The sequence below is a fragment of the Colobus angolensis genome, unplaced genomic scaffold (assembly GCF_000951035.1).
Source record: "Colobus angolensis palliatus isolate OR3802 unplaced genomic scaffold, Cang.pa_1.0 Scaffold100, whole genome shotgun sequence".
Classification (NCBI taxonomy): Eukaryota; Metazoa; Chordata; class Mammalia; order Primates; family Cercopithecidae; genus Colobus; species Colobus angolensis.
In genome coordinates, this window is record NW_012110920.1 from 2245732 (window position 1) to 2264357 (window position 18626).

The 18626-nt window shown below is 37.9% G+C and overlaps 1 protein-coding gene across 1 annotated transcript in view; it reads left to right on the forward strand.

Moving 5' to 3' along the window:
* Nucleotides 1–18626, forward strand: part of CEP85L (centrosomal protein 85kDa-like) — a 200250-nt gene that overhangs the window by 14794 nt on the left and 166830 nt on the right. The window contains exon 3 of the mRNA XM_011937342.1: nucleotides 17885–18043. Within this exon, the coding sequence (XP_011792732.1) occupies nucleotides 17885–18043 (159 nt within the window). The remainder of the gene's footprint in view (nucleotides 1–17884; nucleotides 18044–18626) is intronic.

Genomic DNA, 18626 nt, shown 5'->3' on the forward strand with positions numbered 1-18626 from the left:
GCCGCGCGCCCAGGGCCCTGCCCGCTGCCAGCACCCGGGCTGACATCTGGCTTGCTGCGTCCCAGGCGCATCAGCTCCGCATCCCGTCGTCCCCGCCGCTCCTCCTTGGGCTGCAGCCCCAGCGCCCCCAACTTCCAGCTCGCTTGGGCCCCCGCGGGTTGGGCTTTATTGTCTGCCCGGCTTTTTCCTTTCACTCGTGGGGTGTGTGACCGGCGTGATAACGAGGCTTGTCCGTCGCTCGCGGGGACCCGGGCGGGAAGGTCGCTGCGACCGTGCTGCGGCGGCGGCCCGGGCGCGTCTCGGAGGGGCCGCAGTTCCATGCCCTCCAGGCTTCTGGGAGGCGCGGGCCGGGGTTGGCTGTGCCCACGCCCGCAGCCGCTACTTTTAGGGCGCGTTTTGGGGAGGGAGAATGCTGCCAGAGATGCGACCGCTGTCAGCCACCCCCAAGGGAACTTCAGCCCCTCGCAATCAGCCACCCCCAGGGGAACTTCAGCCGCTCGGAGGAACCTGGTCGCCGCCCCGCAGCCCCTCCGGCGTAAGGGGAGGGCGCGTCCTGCAGTAGCCAATGGACCATTGAGCAACCAGGTTGCGAATCCGCTTGGCTTTCCGTGGTCCCTTCAAGGAAAATTAGGGGTTTGCTGCATTCCGTGTCTGAAGGGGGCTGTTTGTATCAGACAGCCATTTCGTGCTTGCGTCGCTCAGAAGTTACGGAGGAGCCACAAAATTAGGATAAATCTTCCCCTAACTTGGGATAAAAAATAAGTCTTGGGTTGCCTGTAGTATGTTCTCTAACGATGATGGTCCTTCCAGGCACTTTTAATCTTAATTGAGGTTTGAGGCCTTTTGAGAAACTGAGTTATGTGGACCTTCTATGCAGAAAAAACAATGCCGTATATATGCAAAATATATATGTATATATGCAAAATTTTCCCTACAGTTTTAGCTGGTTCTGGGACTCCTGTTAAGTAACCTTGCTCCACACAGTGTTTAAGCTCGATTTGTGTAACTTAAGAGATATTTTTGCATACATTTCCAAAGCGGTTATTTACAAACATAAAAAGCAGAAGCAGCATTTGAAAAGGGGTCTTTTGATGGTAATATTTTCTACTGTTTTTAAAAAAAATCAGGCACTAACCGAGTCACTAATATCAGGCTATTGAAATTTCGAATAATGCAATTCTGTGATAGTTTAGATATTTGTGATGTGGTTTTTAAAAAGACCATATATACATTTTAAAAAGCCAGAGTTAGATTTGAATCATTCACTTCAGTTTGGTCATGAAACACTTTTAGAGATTTAATGGAGGCATGAATTTAGTAAAAAGCAGTATTAAGTAGGGATGTTTTCTTTCTAAATTGTATGCTATTTGTCCTAAGGAGACAGTAGTTCAGAGGTTTCCCCAGTTTACACATTATTCACAAATCCTGTCATCTAAGTAACTTTAGTGATTGAGAAGCTACTTCATTATCCCTAGGGGCTAGAGGGAGTGGTTTCAGTTTATCTGAAAATGTCAAAAGCCATCTGTAATGTCTTTAACCTATTAAAATTTATTCGTGATAATAGCAGCTTGTTTGGAGGTATATCACTGAGGCTTGGTGTCTATTTTTCATTGTTTTCTATGAAGAGAACATTTAAGTATTTAAAGTTGAGTAACGAAGGACTTTGTTATGTTGCAGTCTCTAGAGAGACATTTGCTATGGCATAGAATAATAGTGGAAGAAGATACTTTGTAAATACTACCCAAATTGAAAAAATTTGGACAGTATAGCTGTACCAAAGCATGTATTTTATCTCAATTTGTCAAATTGAGATAAAATTGATTGGCAAATCAGGACATGGCTTTGAAAAGTTTTTTTTTTTCAGCTATATGCTGAAATAGTAATGTATTTATGTTTTTTCCCTTTTTGAGCAAACATATTTAAAATTATCTTTGATAATTTTAAGTTTTAAAAAGTTCTACCTTAGATGAAAAACTTGTGTTGCTTCTTGTGCAAATGAGCAGATGGTGAAGGTCAAGATAATGACCTCTGAATTGATTCATGTAGGGATCTTTTTTCCTGAGAATTGGAAGGAAATTTTTATTTTTGAAATATTGTTCAGTATATCTTTTGAATAATTTGAGCAGTTATTCCAGTCCTAAAACTGGACTTGTCTGAAAACAAAGTGTGAAGGCAGGGATAAGTAAATAATTTCTGGTATTAAAGTGAGTTTATCTTAATATGTGGATTAATTCAAGGTGTCCTGAAACTGGTTTGTTTATACGAATATATAACTAGACTAAAGGAAAAGCCAAAGGTACTATAGAACCACTTTCTAAAAATCAGAAGAAATTATTTTTTTAAAGAAATGGCAGTACAAAATAGGAATAGTAAGTGTAGTTTGAAAAATACTGAACTTTAGCCTTCACTTTAGGATTCAGTTTGATTTGGCTTTTCCCATTTTTCAGCTTTATGGAGTAACTGTTGTAAACCAAAAATAAAATGAGTATTTATTTGTTTATATTTTGAGACAGAGTTTCCCTCTGTTGCCCAGCCTGGAGTGCAGTGGTGCGATCTCGGATCACTGCAACTTCTGCCTCCCAGTTCCAAGCGATTCTCATGCCTCAGCCTCCCAAATAGTTGGGATTACAGGCATGTGCCACCACGCCCAGCTAATTTTTGTATTTTTAGTGGAGACAGGGTCTTACCATGTTGGCCATGCTGGTCTGGAACTCTTGGCCTCAAGTGATCCACTGGCCTCAGTCTTTCAAAGTGCTGGGATTACAGGCGTGAGTCACCCCACCCAGCTAAAATGAGTGTTTTCATAAGTTTCCTTACAAAGGTCAAATAAAAGCCTCTCTTTTTTGTATTGGCAAGTGTGGTTAGAAAGGTAATTTAAAATAGAACAATGAGTATGTTTTTTATGCATTTGGTTGATTGCATTTGAGATTACCCTATTGTTCAGAATGTATGCTGGTTTCAAATTGGATGAAGGATAACCATATTTCGCGTAGGCTTTTGAAATCTATTCGCGTAGGCTTTTGAAATCTAGCATGATAGAGTGATACTTTGAGTACTTCCTAACACCTAATTGTGCTAAGTATGTTCCTTTTCATAAATAATATTTTAAAAATACTAACACAAGCCAGGCGCGGTGGCTCATGCCTATAATCCCAGGACTTTGGGAGGCCGAGGTGGGCGGATCACTTGAGGTCAGGAGTTCCAAACCAGCCTGGCCAACATGGTGAAACCCAGTCTCTACTAAAAGTACAAAAATTAACTGGGCGTGGTGGCGTGCGCCTGTAATCCTAGCTACTCGGGGTTGAAGGCAGGAGAATCGCTTGAACCCGGGAGGCCGAGGTTGCAGTGAGCTGAGATCATGTCACTGCCCTCCACCCTGGGTAACAGAGTGAGTCTCTGTCTCAGAAAACAAAAACAAAATCTTACATATTCAACTCCTAAAACATTTTGAGGTAGAGTATTATACTTTTATAGTGTGTGAAAATAAAATGTTACAGGAAACACTTGAGCTGAAAAAAAAGTCATTTGTTCATTGCTTTGAGCTTTATATTTACCTCTTAGTTGATGCATTGCCATAAGGTGTTAAGTGATGTCATAATGATAGTGGTAATAACTGGTATGGTTACAGCAGGTAATATTGTTTTCTGCTGTGGTTCTGAATTAGATGGACTTCTAAGAGTACTGTAGTAACAATGAAACATAACTCTGGCCTAAACCCAGCTGGGCATGTTCTTTCATAATAGGTTTGGCGGGGGTAAGAGGTGAATCTTAACTTCAGTGATGACTTTTGTGAAATGAACTTGATTAATAATTGGAATTTGATCACTTACTGGCTTGAATGAAGCTGGTAAATTAATCTGAGACCAAGTAATAAATGGTGAGTTGATAACTTTTATTGTCATGTTGTAATTTTTATGTGTGTGAACAGAAAGAGGTGAGAGAGTCATGAGTTTTCTGACTGGAATGTGTGTTTATATACTTGCAAAAGATGGTGAAGACATAAAGTCTTCTGGATAGTATTTCCCTGAGTTGTAGCCTAATTAGTTTACATACATTTTGCATTAAGAAAATGAAGAATGTGATCATCAGACACTTTTTAAGCCATATAATTTTTTTTTTTTTTTTTTTGAGACAGAGTCTCTGTCACCCAGGGGTTGACTGCACTGGAGTGCAGTGGTGTGATCTTGGCTTACAGCAGCCTCCATCTCCTGGGTTCAAGCGATTCTCCTGCCTCGGCCTCCCGAGTATCTGGGATTAGAGGCGTAAACCACCATACTTGGCTAATGTTTTGTATTTTTGTAGAGATGGGATTTCACCATGTTGACCAGGTTGGTCTTGAACTCCTGACCTCAAGTGATCCGCCTGCCTCGACCTCCCAAAGTGCTGGGATTATAGCCGTAAGCCACCACACCCAGCCGATTTTTAAGCAATAACATGTTATTCATTATTATTACTACTATAAGGATTTTCATATTTTACACTGGCAAAATAATATTCTAAGAAGAGCAATTTATTGTGTAGGGTCATTTAAGGATGGGCATGATCAACTTAAAAATAACATCAAATTACTTTACTTTTTTTTTTTTTTGAGACAGAATCTTGTTCTGTTGCCCAGGCTGGAGTGCAGTGGTACGATCTCGGCTTACTGCAACCTCTGCCTCCTGGATTCAAGTGATTCTTCTGCTTCAGCCTCCCAAGTAGGTGGGACTACAGGCGTGCACCACCATGCCCGGCTAATTTTCGTATTTTTAGTAGAGACAGGGTTTCACAATATTGGCCAGCCTGGTCTCGAACTCCTGACCTTGTTATCTGCCAGCCTTGGCCTCCCAAAGTGCTGGGATTACAGGCGTGAGCCACCGCGCCTGGCCCCAAATTACTTTTCATACCAATATTTTGCTTTCTGTTTTCTTTAATTAAAAAAATGGTTACCTAGCATAGTGCTTGTTACCTTGGCATTAGAAATGTTTGTGAGTTATTCTTTAAATAAACATAGTGTGCTAGACATTGTATTAGCCTCTGGGGATATATCATTCAACAAGAAAGATAAGGTTGTTGCTCTAAGGAGGCTTGTATTTTACTTTAAAAACATTTTTTAGGTTTTTTTGTTTGTTTGTTTTTTGTTCGTTTTTGAGACAGTGCCTTGCTCTGTCAGTCAGGCTGGAGTGCCGTGGTGCAATCATACTTCTGTGCAGCCTTGACCTGCCAGGATCAAGCAGTCCTCTCACCTCAGCCTCTCAGGCTCAGCTGGGAATACAGGCATGTGCCATGACTGCTGGCTCATTTTTGTATTTTTTGTAGAGATGAGGTCTCACTGTTACCCAGGCCGGGCTTGAACTTTTAGGCTCCAGTGATGTCCTGCATGGGCCTTCCCAACTATTGGGATGACAGGCATGAGCCACCATGCTACCTGGCAGTGGCTTGCATTTTAGAGGGGAAGATCAGTAAGTGAACAGATAATGGGATTATTCAGCTAGTGTTAAGTACTAAGAGGAAAAGAAGATTGGTGAGGTGGCAGGGGATGGGCAGAGCTCCTTGAGTGGCTGGTCAGGGAGGCCTCTGAGGAGGTAACATTATTACCTGAATGATGAGAGAAGAAATCAGACATGAAGGGAGAAGTGTTCAGGTGGAGGGAACAAAAAAATCTCCAAGGCAGAAATGAGTTTGAGAAGTTTGAAGAACTCCAGTGAGTCTGGAGCTTAGTGAGCAGGACTGTGAGGTGAGGAAGGCCTGATAGTAATGTTGGGGGTTGTAGGGAGTCTGGATTCTATTCCGCGTGTCAGAAGATGCCGGGGAGTGACTTTATTCTTTCACTCCTGAGCACATTGAGTGCCTACTGTGAGGCGGATACTGTTCCCATGTACTGGGGACATGGAACAGATATTCCTTGTCCTGGGTGTTTACAGTCAGTCTTGGCTATTCTGTGGAAGAAGAAATTGTAGAGGAGTGGGGCAAGAACAGCAGTAGGGAAGACAGCTAATAGGCCATTGCAGTTATTAGGTGAGAGATGATGGCTTAAGTTAGAATGGTTAGATTGGATTTGGAGAGAAGAAAATGGATTTGGGATATACATGAGAAATCTTAAGGATTGACTGATGGTTTGGAGTTGTCAAGTAAGGGAAAGAGGAGTCAAAGATGACATCTTAATTTTGGCTTCTTTGATTATAATTGATAGTGATGCCATTTCCTGAGATGGGGAAGGTTAGTGGGCAGAGGACAGTGGGGAGAGAGTATAAGGAAGAGAAATGGCATCAAGAGTTCTTTTTTGGCCATGTGAAATTTGAGATCCTTTTGAGAAATTCAGGTGAGATGTTGAGTATGAATTGGGTATACATGCTGGAGCTCAGTAGGGAGTTTGCTGGGTGAGAGATGGGAATTTGAGGATTACTTGGGGATAAATGGTGTTTAAAGGTCATGGGTCACACCGAGAGAACAGAAAAGACAGTAGAGGACTAAGCCCTGGGACACTCTACATTTTCTCTTCAGGCAGAGGAAGATGAGCCGTCCAAAGACACTGAGAAGGAGCAGCCAGGGAGGTAGGAGTAAAAGCAGAAGAATGAAGTGTTCTAGTAGACAGGAGTCTGAAGGCAGTAGTGATCACCAGTCTCATGCTTCCAGGCAGCCATGTAAGATGAGTCTGAAGAAAATGCATCAATGCATTTGGCCAGTTTCAGTGAGATACTTAAAAATTTGAAATTAGAGATTATCTAATCCAGTGGAGCTGACTTTATTGCATAAGGATTGATACATAAGTGCTTAATAAATGTTTGAATTACTTTCTCTTTACCACTTATTAAGCTAGGGTGACTAGTTGTCTAGGTTTGCCCGAAGTTTCAGTTTTAAAAAACTAGGGGATGTGTGTATAGGTCGCCTAGGGCTGAAGGGTTTCATGGGATTCCTTACATTAGCAGTGGCCAAGTCTTGACCAGAGTACTCTGTCTGCTCAGGGCATCTGAACCGGTGTTAACAGTGTTCTCACCCATCAGAATAGAAGATTCTCTCAATCAGGGAACCAGACTTTAGTACTGTATCTAGTTTTATTTCATGCTTATATTGACCTTTGTCTGATCTGAGAATCTACCTCAGAAAAGTAACTCTATCTCTACTTTTGCTTTTTTCCTCCTGCCATAAATTGTTTAAAGACTTCATTAGGTAGTGCTAAATTAATTAAAGTGGTTGCTAGGATTTTAAGTTCCTTCAAAGAGAGAGTTAACATAAGATCAGAAACTGTTGTATGCCTTTCTACACTGTTAGTGTGACTTATTTGCTTTATTGATACTCCTTTTGAAAATAGTTTTTAGTATTAAAGTTTAGAGTTCTGAAATGAACTACAGTTTTTTTTTTTTTTTTTTTTTGAGACGGAGTCTCGCTCTGTCACCCAGGCTGGAGTGCAGTGGCCGGATCTCAGCTCACTGCAAGCTCTGCCTGCCGGGTTTACGCCATTCTCCTGCCTCAGCCTCCCGAGTAGCTGGGACTACAGGCGCCCGCCACCTCGCCCGGCTAGTTTTTTGTATTTTTTAGTAGATACGGGGTTTCACCGGGTTAGCCAGGATGGTCTCAATTTCCTGACCTTGTGATCCGCCCGTCTCGGCCTCCCAAAGTGCTGGGATTACAGGCTTGAGCCACCGCGCCCGGCCAAGACTTTATTTTTCTTTAGCCATTTAAATGTATTGTTTATGGTTCTTACGTTCTAGGACAATGATAAGCCTGTCTGAAACACCAAGTTGTATATATTTGTAGTGGTTTTATGAACAGCCTCATTAGTTGTTAACTGTACCTTATTTTCCCAGTTTTTAAACAGGAACAAGGACTTACAAAAAACTAAATTAAATACGTGGCTATTATTCCTAATAGTTGCCAAAATGCTTTTTTGAACACGATTTTTTTTTTTGTTTTTGAGACAGAGTCTCTCTGTCACTCAGGCTGGAGTGCGGTGGTGTGATCTTGGCTCACGGCAACCTCTGCCTCCCAAGTAGCTGGGATTACAGGTGTGCACCACCACTCTGGACTGATTTGTTATATATCTATATTTTTAGTAGAAATAGGGTTTCACCGTATTGGCCAAGCTGGTCTCGAACTCCTGGCCTGATCCACCCCGCTCAGCCTCCCAAAGTGCTGGTATTACAGGTGTGAGCCACCGTGCCCAGCCTAAGAAAAGCCAATTAGCTTAGATTGAGCTAGATTTTAATGTAGGTATTTTTTGACTAGTGTGTTTATGTGAGAAAGTATACTTACGTGATGGTGCTAAACTTATCTTAGCTGAGTGAAAGCATCTTCAGTGACTGCTTAAGTTTAATTCCCAGTCCTGGAATCTGATCTTATTTTATTCTTGATTCTTACTTTCTTCTGGCCTAGAATTTTATGTCTGGTTAGAACGTAACTTTTCATGTCTGAGCAGATCTTTGGATCTCTTTTGGGATTGGAGCAGCATAGTTTCTCAGTTCCCCTCCCCATTTTGCTACCTGTTGTTTATTTTTTTTTTGACACATTGTTACAAACCTTTCATAAAAAGGGTAGGGTAGGTGTATGGCAAATGTTTTGAGACTATAGAGAATCAATGGACTCCTTATTTTTTAGACATGCCTAACAGTAAAAATTTCACCCAAGTGCTCCTGTTTTAAGTATACAGTATTTATTATACTTTATCAATTTTAAAATGTACTTTAAAAATGTTTTGGCATTTCTGATATCTGAATGCTTCATGTAATTCAGGGTGTCATTTAATTGGCATCTTTTTTTCTAGTGGTACATACAATTGATATATTTTAAAAATTATTTTTTCCAACTCGCGTATGCAGATACATGAGTCACAATGATTTCCAATATCCCTCTCCATATTGAGCGTTTCATTTGAAAGCATCATCTTTACCCTTATGGGGATCAATGGTTATTTTTTCAAACAGAAATTCTTGGTGACATATGACTGTCAGATCTGATTTTGTAATTTTTTTTTTCTCTTGCAAAAGGAATGTTGAAAAGTGTGCATGGGAAGCATCAACTTGACTATTTTCTTGCTTGTTTATAGTTATATTTTTAGTATTATCTTCAGGTTTTTCAACTTCAAGTTTCTTTGCATTAATATTTTAGAGCCACAAATCCATTTTGTGAGGTTGCTAAAGTAAAACTACATAATGTTATCGATAAGCAAATCTGCTTAACCAGCCATGAACTGCAATGCATTACCACACGCAAAAATCCAATGAACGAAGGAGAGTGTCACTGTCAAGCCCCCTGTATAGAACACCTCCATTTATGTTATATATATGTAACATAACGCTCCGATAATCCGAGTAAGGGCACCAGTGTTAACCTGTATGTTAAATATTGTAGCAAAATTTAATATGTTAATTTTTTCTAAAGATACTTTTCTATATAAACAGAAGTTGTTTTCTTCCAGCAGCTTGCCAGTGGCTTGGCTCCTGTACTCTCTGGCATGCATGTGTTCACTTTGGAGATCGTAGGGATAGAAAGCTTATGCTTAATCTCTTGGAATAACGTTAAAAAAGTGGTTGTTATCAGAGAGATGGGCATTGGGTTTCTGTTTTGAAGGAGATAAGTAGTTGTAAACATGCTAGTAGGATATTAATATTAACAGAGAAGCTGGTGACAGTGTGGATGTCCTTGATTGAATAGGGAGGGAAAAGAGCAAGGTTAAAAACTTGGAAGAGAATGGGGTACTGTACCTCATGAGGAGCAGAAGAATTATTGTTATGTGGTATTTGTCAGATGATTTTTTTTTCTCATTATTAAAGTTACACATGCTCAGTAAAATGTTGACTCAGTACAGAAAAGCTTAAAGTGAAGTAAGCTTTTTCATCTTCCTTTCATGCCAGTCCTCCACTCCATTTTTAATAGTTTTTAAGTTATCCTTCTGGAAAATTTCTATGCATGGACAATAATAAAAATAATAACATTTATTGAGATCCTAATCATATGCCTGGCACTTTCAAAAATATCTTTACAGGCCAGGTGCAGTGGCTCACATCTGTAATCCCAGCACTTTGGGAGGCTGAGAGGGCGGATCACCTGAGGTCAGGAGTTCGAGACCAGCCTGGCCAACATGGTGAAAACCCATCTCTACTAAAAAAACCCCACAAAAGTAGCCATGCATGGTGGTGTGTGCCTGTAATCCCCACAACTTGGGAGGTTGAGGCAGGTGAATCTCTTCAACCTGGGGGATGAAGGTTGCAGTGAACCGAGATCACGCCACTGCACTCCAGCCTGGGCAACCGAGAGAGGCTCTGTCTCAAAAACAACAACAAAAAACTTTACATGTTCATTGATCACAACAACCCTATAATATAGGTACTATTCTATAATTTTTTCTTCTTACATATGAAGAAATTGAGGCACAGAGAGGTTAAGTGATTTATGAGGACTTACTGCTAATAAGAGGTAGAATGAACCTGAACCCAGGTAGCCTGGTTTCATAGTACACATCTTTTCCACTGAGATATACTGGTAATTCTATGATAAAAGAAACAAATTAAGACTATTGGAGTCACTTACCCTAGAGATAAATAGTACTGAAATGGAGTGGAGGATTGGGATGGAGAAAATAACACTATGTGATGTTTCTGCCATCTTAGCTAGATATTCTGCATAGTGTAGTATAAGATTTGTTGGTTTTTTTCTTTTTGGCTACTGTTAATATGAACATTTTTTCTTACAGTTTAATGTTCTAATTTTTTTGTGTGACTTTTGTGTCATTTTACCTATTGGAGACTGTTTTCCCATGTTAGGAATGTTGGCCGTCAGCTCTCTAAATTATTTAAAATTACTTTGAAAAAAAGCTGCATTGATAGATATTTACTCATCTCTAAATAGATACTTAAATGCATACTGGCTCAAGGGATAGTTTAAAATATCCTGGATTTTAAAATAAGCAGACAACAACCACCAAACAAAACCCCTGTTTTAATCCTTCTTCTAAACAGAAAGATATTTTTGTAGTTGTAAGGCTTCCAAAATTCTAATTTTATTCCGTGAACATTTGTTAGGTGTCCAGTGGTTATAATGACTACATTTATTGAGACCCTGTATAAGTGTGCAGCTCTATGCTAGGTACTGGACACTAAAAAAAGTTGCCTTTCATTTTTCATAGTTTGGTGAGAGAGAAGAAAGTCATATACATATGGGTTAATATAATTTAATAAATGTTGTTGGAATTTTGAATAATATATTGGGAGTGAACAAAGTAGTAGTTATTTAATGCCACCTAGAGGAATCAGGGAAGACAGAACAAGTTAATTCTGAACTAGGACTCTTACGATACAGAAGTGAAACAACTTGGAGTCGTGAAAGAGTCTCATCTGTTTGGAGGAAGTGATTGGGTAAGTGTGGCTGGATAGTTTTTGTAGGTAGAAGTTGCAAAGTAAAGCTGACAATTGGTGAAGAACTTTGCCTAACTTAAGGAGTTTGAATTTTATTTCATATGCCGTAAGGGGCTCATAGATCTATGTAAGTAGAAGAATAACATAAACATGCTTGATTCTAGAAGATAATTCTGATAGAGTAGAGGCTGGCTTGAGTGGAGTTATTCCAGTAGCAGAATAGGTTCTTCGTGCCAAAGTACTTGTTAATATTTCAGAGATGTTAAAATGTGAACCACATGCTACTTATGTAATATGAGGGCAAACACGCTTTATCTACTATTTTATTTGAAAGGGTTGGTTTCCAAGTTGATTTTAAGACCTAATGGGTGACAGATAATCTGCATTCTGAAAAACATTGTAATTTGTATTCTTGATATGTATTCTGTATTCAGCTTATTTAAAACTAGAAATCTGCTTTGTCAGTAGTATTTTTATTTTCTTCGATTTAGAGCTGTCATTAAAATATTCAGTGAGATTAGTTCTTGTTCTCAGTGCAGTTACATATATATTCAAATACTGTGGAAGACTTGATACTGTATGCATTTTTGCTTCCAATAAAAGAGCTTCAGAAATAGAATAGGTTGCTTTTTTATTTAATGCTAATCTTCCTGTCTGAGAAATATTCAGAATTTTTAATGTTATCCCCAGGCAGCTCAGTTTTCTATTTAAAAGAATTAAAATTAGTATTAAAAACATTAGTATGGAAAAATGTAACATATTGTCTTCCAAAGAGGAGTTCCAATGTAGAGTATCTTGGGATCTTTGCTGTTCTTACAGCAGTGCTTTTGTCTTTAGGTAAGACATTATTGCCAGAGATTATTCAGCCTTATTTTAAGTTTTATGTGTATAGTGCATACTAGATATCAATATTCCCATTTCAGTAACACAGTCTTGTAACTATTCTGTGAGAAAATCTTCCTTATTAAATCACTTGGTCAGCATATTTCACATGTACTTCTTCCTGTATTGTGTTTTTGGATTGACTTGTCTAAAGACAAGTCATGTCATTCTTCTCAGACTGTGAATTTTTTCAGTCTAAATTAAAAGATTAGAATGTTATTTTCCTGACATTTGTTAATCATCTTCAGTGTTTGAGGCACATACAATACCAGATCTTCTTTTTAAATATCTTTTTTTTAAAGATATTGCCTAAAAGCAAAGTTATACTTAAAGGTTAAGGAAAATTAGTTCAGGTGGGAGGAGATCAATTTATATAGTTAATTCTTTTCTTTCTTTCTTTTTTTTTTTTTTTTGAGACAGGGTCTCACTGTGTTGCCCAGGCTGGTCTTGAACTCCTGGGCTTAAGCAATCTTGCTGCAGCTTCCTGAGTAGCTGGCATTATAGACATGTGCCACACATGATGTATATTGACTAATAGCCTATCAAAAGGTTGTGTTTTTGTAATGAACAAATTAACATTACCATTATCAGTGTATGAGAGTATCTAGGCATACTGTTGTTTTGTTCTTTTAACATTTTTGCTAGATTGATAGCTGAAAAATAGCATGTCTTCTGAATTTGATACTGCTTGTTTACCAGTGCGCTTGGATGATTTTTCAGAGGTTTTTATTTATTTGTGTTTTTCCCTTTGGGGTTTGTCCTTTGTCCGTTTAGACTAAACTCATTTAGTATTTATTTATTTATTTTTTAGTTTGCTTATGATCTCTTTATAATTATGCATTAGTACCATATCTGCAAATATTTTTAGTGTTTACCTTTAATTTTTTAAATATATAGACAACTTTTTTTTTGAGACGGAGTCTTGCTTTATTACCCAGGCTGGAGTGTGGTGGCATGATCTCGGCTTACTGCAGCCTCAACCTCCCAGGTTCAAGTAGCTTAGCCTCCCAAGTAGCTGAGACTACAGGCATGTGCCACCATGCACACAGGCAAACATTTTTTTGTATGTATATTTTTTCTTTTGTAGAGATGGGCTTTTGCCATGTTTCCTAGGCTGGTCTTAAACTTTTGAACTCAAGCTATCTGCCTGCGTTGGCCTCCCAAAGTGCTGGGATTACAGGTGTGAGCCACCCTGCCTGGCCTAGACAACAATCTGATGATTTATGTGGTTGCTTACTTTTTGTGTCCTTCTGTAAAAATTGAGGTTCAAGTTTATCAGGTGGCAGTACACTGAAGGAAATTTTAGGAAGACCATTTCTCTGAGTTGCTAAATAAAAAGGCTCTAAGTATGTACTGTTCCGTGATTCAAAGATAGAATTTAGAGTTTCTAGAGGGGTGGAATGATAGCATGTCTTAGATCATTTTCCCTGTCATTTCTCATAGCTTTTTTTGTGTAAGAGCTAAATAACAGATAGTTGAGATTGTACTGATATGCTTTGGAAATCTGTGGAATAGGTATCTTATTGAGTAGATGATACTGAGATACTGTGATAGAAATTGAAGATTACAACTATTGTTCTTTGCTAAATAGAAGACTGTCCCCACTTTCACATCTGTAGACAAAATTAGATTTTTTCTAGTTTTCTCAATATTGTATTCAAGTTGTCTAGAGAAACAGAGCCAATAGGATTTATTTAATTAATTAAGAATTGACTCATGAGATGATGGTGGCTGAGAAGTCCCGAGATCTGTGAGGTGATTTGGCAAGCTGGAGACCTGGGATTGTTGATAGCATAGTTCCAGTCTGAAGGTTGGTAGGCTCAAGCCCCAGGAAGAGATCAGTTCAAGGTTGAAGGTAGGAAAAAGCCAGTGTTTTAGTCAAAGGGGATCAGGCAAGAAGAATTCTCTTTTGCTCAGGGGATGGTTAGCTTTTTTGTTCTGGTCAGGCCTTCAGCTGATTCAGTGAAGCCCACCCACATTATGCAGGGCAGTCTGCCTTATCCAGTCGACCAATTTGAATATTGAGCTCATCCAGACACCTTCACGGAAGTAATGTTTGACTGCATATCTGGGCACCCCAAGGTCCAGTCAAGTTGTCATGTAAAATTAACCATCACACGTATTCGACATTGTCCAAGAGTTCCATACCATATGGATAAACTGAGATCACTTATTCTGGAAAAAGAAACCTAAAACACTTGTTGACATTTATTTGTCTTTGTAATCCTTCAAAAATCTTAGCAGTGCTTTCATGAATTGTCAGATTCTGAGCAGCCTGGCTTACTGATACATCATCTAGGATGAGCTTACTTTTCTTCCAAATAAAGGATGGCTGGAGTTACTTATTATGAATCAGATGAATTTTAGGGAATATTTTCAGTTAGAATGATTTTTTACCCTACATCTCAGGAGTCTGCAAACTGGTCCCCAGGTTACATCTGACTTGTCACCTGTTTTTGTAAATCAAGTTTTATTGCAACATAGCCACACCCGTTTTATTGTCTACAGCTGATTTGGAGTACAGTGGCAGAATTGGCTAGTTGAGACTGAGATTGAGTGACCTACAAAACTGAAAATATTTACTATCTGGCTCTTGACAGAAAAGGATTTTGTTGAACTGTTTTTCTGGCAATAGTTAATTATAGAAGACTAATGATTGAAGGTTATCCTAACGTGATAATAACACCATAGCATTAGTATATACAGTGGGGCTTTCCTCCCCATTACTGGAGTGAATGAGTGAGTGGAAAGAGAATGAGAGAGAGAATGATTATTTCCTTTTAATCTACAGATTGGTTATTGGCCAAGACTTGTCAGCAGTAAATAGGGTGGAGGTGTGTTGTGGGCTTTAATGAAGTGTGACTTTATACTGCTCAAAATAGTTATGTTGCCTAAAAGCAAGAGTTTTAATTTTAGCCATTTTATGCAGCTTTTGTAAAAATTGTTACTAGGAATCTGAATTTATGTATCTTGATCTATAGCTGGTTTCTAATCTCAGAATCAAATGTTGATGTAATCTGCAAATCAGTATACGTAATTTTCAGCCTTTCCCCACATAAACTGGTAGAATGAATAATAATAGTAACCAAAGATGGAGTAAATGTTCCTGTAATGTATTTCTTCCTTTAATAAAACATAGTCAGTGTTAGCATTTAGATACAGAGCTCCCGAAAGCTTCTTCCATGTATGTAAATGTACAAACTCTTCTCCAGCTGTGGAATCGTATTGTGTATATAGCTATGTAAAATGCTTCTCTTCCATACACACTTAATGTATTTTGGACGTTCTTCCATGTTAAAAAATAGGTTGATAAAATCATTTTTAGCACTTAAACATTATCAACTAATTTACAGTATATATTTTGTTCATAGGCATTTACTTACTGTAAGCAGTGCTGTCAGGAATGTCCTTATACTCATGTTTATTTGTACTTGTCTGATATTTCCTTAGGATAAATTCTCAGTAGAAGGTCATGTCTATGTTGAAATTTAGATACCACTTTCCAGTTTGTCCTTTAGAAAGGTTGTACCAATTTGCAAGGCCACAAAAATATATGAACATTCCCCTCACTTGGTTGACACCAGTCTTTCATTTGTCAACTTGATAGTTTTAAAAATCCAGAAAATTTATTGTCTTTTTCGCTTCTGCCACTATTAGTGAGATTTGGTATCTTTTCTTATATTTATTTTTCATTTACATAAAGTTCCAGCCAATTTATGCTATTTGGTGGGTCTTCTTAAAAAAAAAGATTATCCAGCTAATAGGTTTGCACTTGTGAGACTAGGCTGGTTGCCAGTTTTGATAATGGTTTAGGCAGGACTTTGAGCTCGTTTAGATGGGATGTTACCTGATTCAAAAAAACATTTTGGTATAGATTAGAGACCACAGATCAGAATTAGAATAGATCTGGTGACAGAATGCCTTCTTCTGGTGCTTTAATGTGAGTGTCGAATCACTTGAATTGAAGTCTCATTCTGAGAGAAGTCTAGAATCTACAAAGCTTTAAGTGGTTGTTCTGGACCTCAAAGCTGGTAAAAGTGTCTCTTTGGACAATATTTTTCAATTTTGATTTGTTAATTTACATGTATAAAGCTTTTAAGGCTGCTTATGTACTTTATACGTCTGTAAAGTATATACGTCTAAATTTAAGTGATAAATTGCATTTAAATACAACTTTAATAATGTGACAATGTTTTATTAAAAATGAATCATTAATGTTGAGCTTCGTATGATAGAAGTAGCTTTAGGTCTGGTTTTATTAATTTGTTAATATGTTTTGATTTTAATATTAACATAGAGAATGACTATTCCTCAAAGTGTGGTTAAAAAAAACTGGTATAATTAATTTTATGCATGTTTGTTGTTTTGTTACCCTTACATTTAAACTGCCAGAAGGCATTCTTCGCATGCCGGTTTCAATAGGGTATCACGGAATAATTCTGTAAAGCTATCTTGTTTCAAATAATGGTAAATACCCAGTGATGTCATTTGCTCTTCACTTAGAAGCAACTGCTATTTCAACCGTAAAACACAGATGGGGACATTGAATTACGTGATAAATCTTTTTAAGGTTGCTATACAGATATAGGAGCATTGAAATTTTGTGGAAATAATGTAAGGTGGCTATTCAGATAATCTGTAATGTGCTTATTAATTTTTTAAGAACTGTCATTGAAATGAAAGCCTAAAATTCATGTGGGGAGCTTCTTAACTTTTTATGAATAATTCTGTAAGCCCCAAATTGAGACTCACTGTGTTAGGCATTAGTAAAGATTTGTGCTTCTACAGGTTTTATATAAAGTTTAACAAATTAAAAACTTCTCTTTCTAATTATAGTACAATAACAATTTCTAGATGCTTATTTATTTCTGCATATCACTTGTAACAAATAGTACAGATTGGCACTGGTCCGTGGATGTCCTTTGAGTAGCGCTGTACTAGACAATAAAATAAGTGATGGGTAAAACAGAAAAAGTCAAATAAAAGTTAAGTAAAAATGGGTAAGTGAAAATAAACATTGAAAGAACATTGAAAAACCTTAAATTAGCTAAAAAATATTTAAATTAAAAGGACAAATCAAGCTAAGAATGGGAAAATGCTGTGCTATTAAACTTATTAAATAATAATTAAGGAAATAATTCAAATAAAATAATGTAAAATAATTAAAAATTTTAAGTGATGATTGATTGTAGAAAAAATTTAGTAGATAGTAGAAAAAATGGATTGTTTTCATATTCCATGTGGATATCCTATTTATATTATCATGCATTATTATTGAATTTTTCCTGAGCCCTGATTATTCTCAGCTAATACATGTATGTGGAATCACAGATGCCTACCTATCAATTATTCTAGAGCAAAGTACTGACATTTGAAGATAAGTGGATAGTTTCAACATTTTTAATAACACAGCAGTACATCTTTAAAAGTTTAATGCCCAGAAGCAGAAAACAGAGTTCTTCAGCTAGAAAAAGCTTTATGTAATCACACTTAAATGATATATATGTGATATATACATTTATTTGGTTACTTTTGTTGATCATTTTAAATTATTTTGGACAGAAAAGAACATTTTATACCTTTTATACCCTTGTGTATTTTCCACAAGGTAAAAAAAAAATCTTCTGCCTATTCAGATATGTGTGTTAACTGTTACATATTTCCCTTTTTAGGCCCAGATTATTCATCAGCATGGCTACCTGGTAATGAATCATTGTGGCAGGCCACAACTGTTCCATCTAACCATCGAAATAACCATATCAGGAGACACAGTATAGCTTCTGACAGTGGAGACACTGGCATTGGAACTTCCTGTTCTGATAGTGTGGAAGGTGAGCTAAAATTCTTATTGTTTATATGTGAATCTTTGAAGAGTGGTTGTGGTACAAGAATATTCAGGGGATATGTTTTATTGTTTCATACTGAAAATTATAGTGTTTGAATATTTAGTAATATTCAGTGTTACTATATATCAAATAAAAAAATTGTCCCTCTACTTGGCTCATGCCTATAATCCCAGCAATTTGGGAGGCCGAGGCGGGTGGATCATGAGGTGAGGAGATCGAGACCATCCTGTCTAACATGGTGAAACCCTGTCTCTACCAAAAATACAAAAAAAAAAAATTTAGCTGGGTGTGGTGGTGGGCGCCTGTAGTCCCATCTACTCAGGAGGCTGAGGCAGGAAAATGGCATGAACCTGGGAGGCGGAGCTTGCAGTGAGCTGAGATCGCGCCACTGCACTCCAGCCTGGGCAACAGAGCGAGACTCTGTCTCAGAAAAAAAAAAAAAAAAAAATTGGCCCTCTAGTCATATTAGAGTTTTTCCTTCATCTTTTTAACTAAACTCCTTATTTTGAGATAATTATAGATTTACTTGCAGTTTTAAGAAACAATTGTACTGTAACCAAGGTATTGA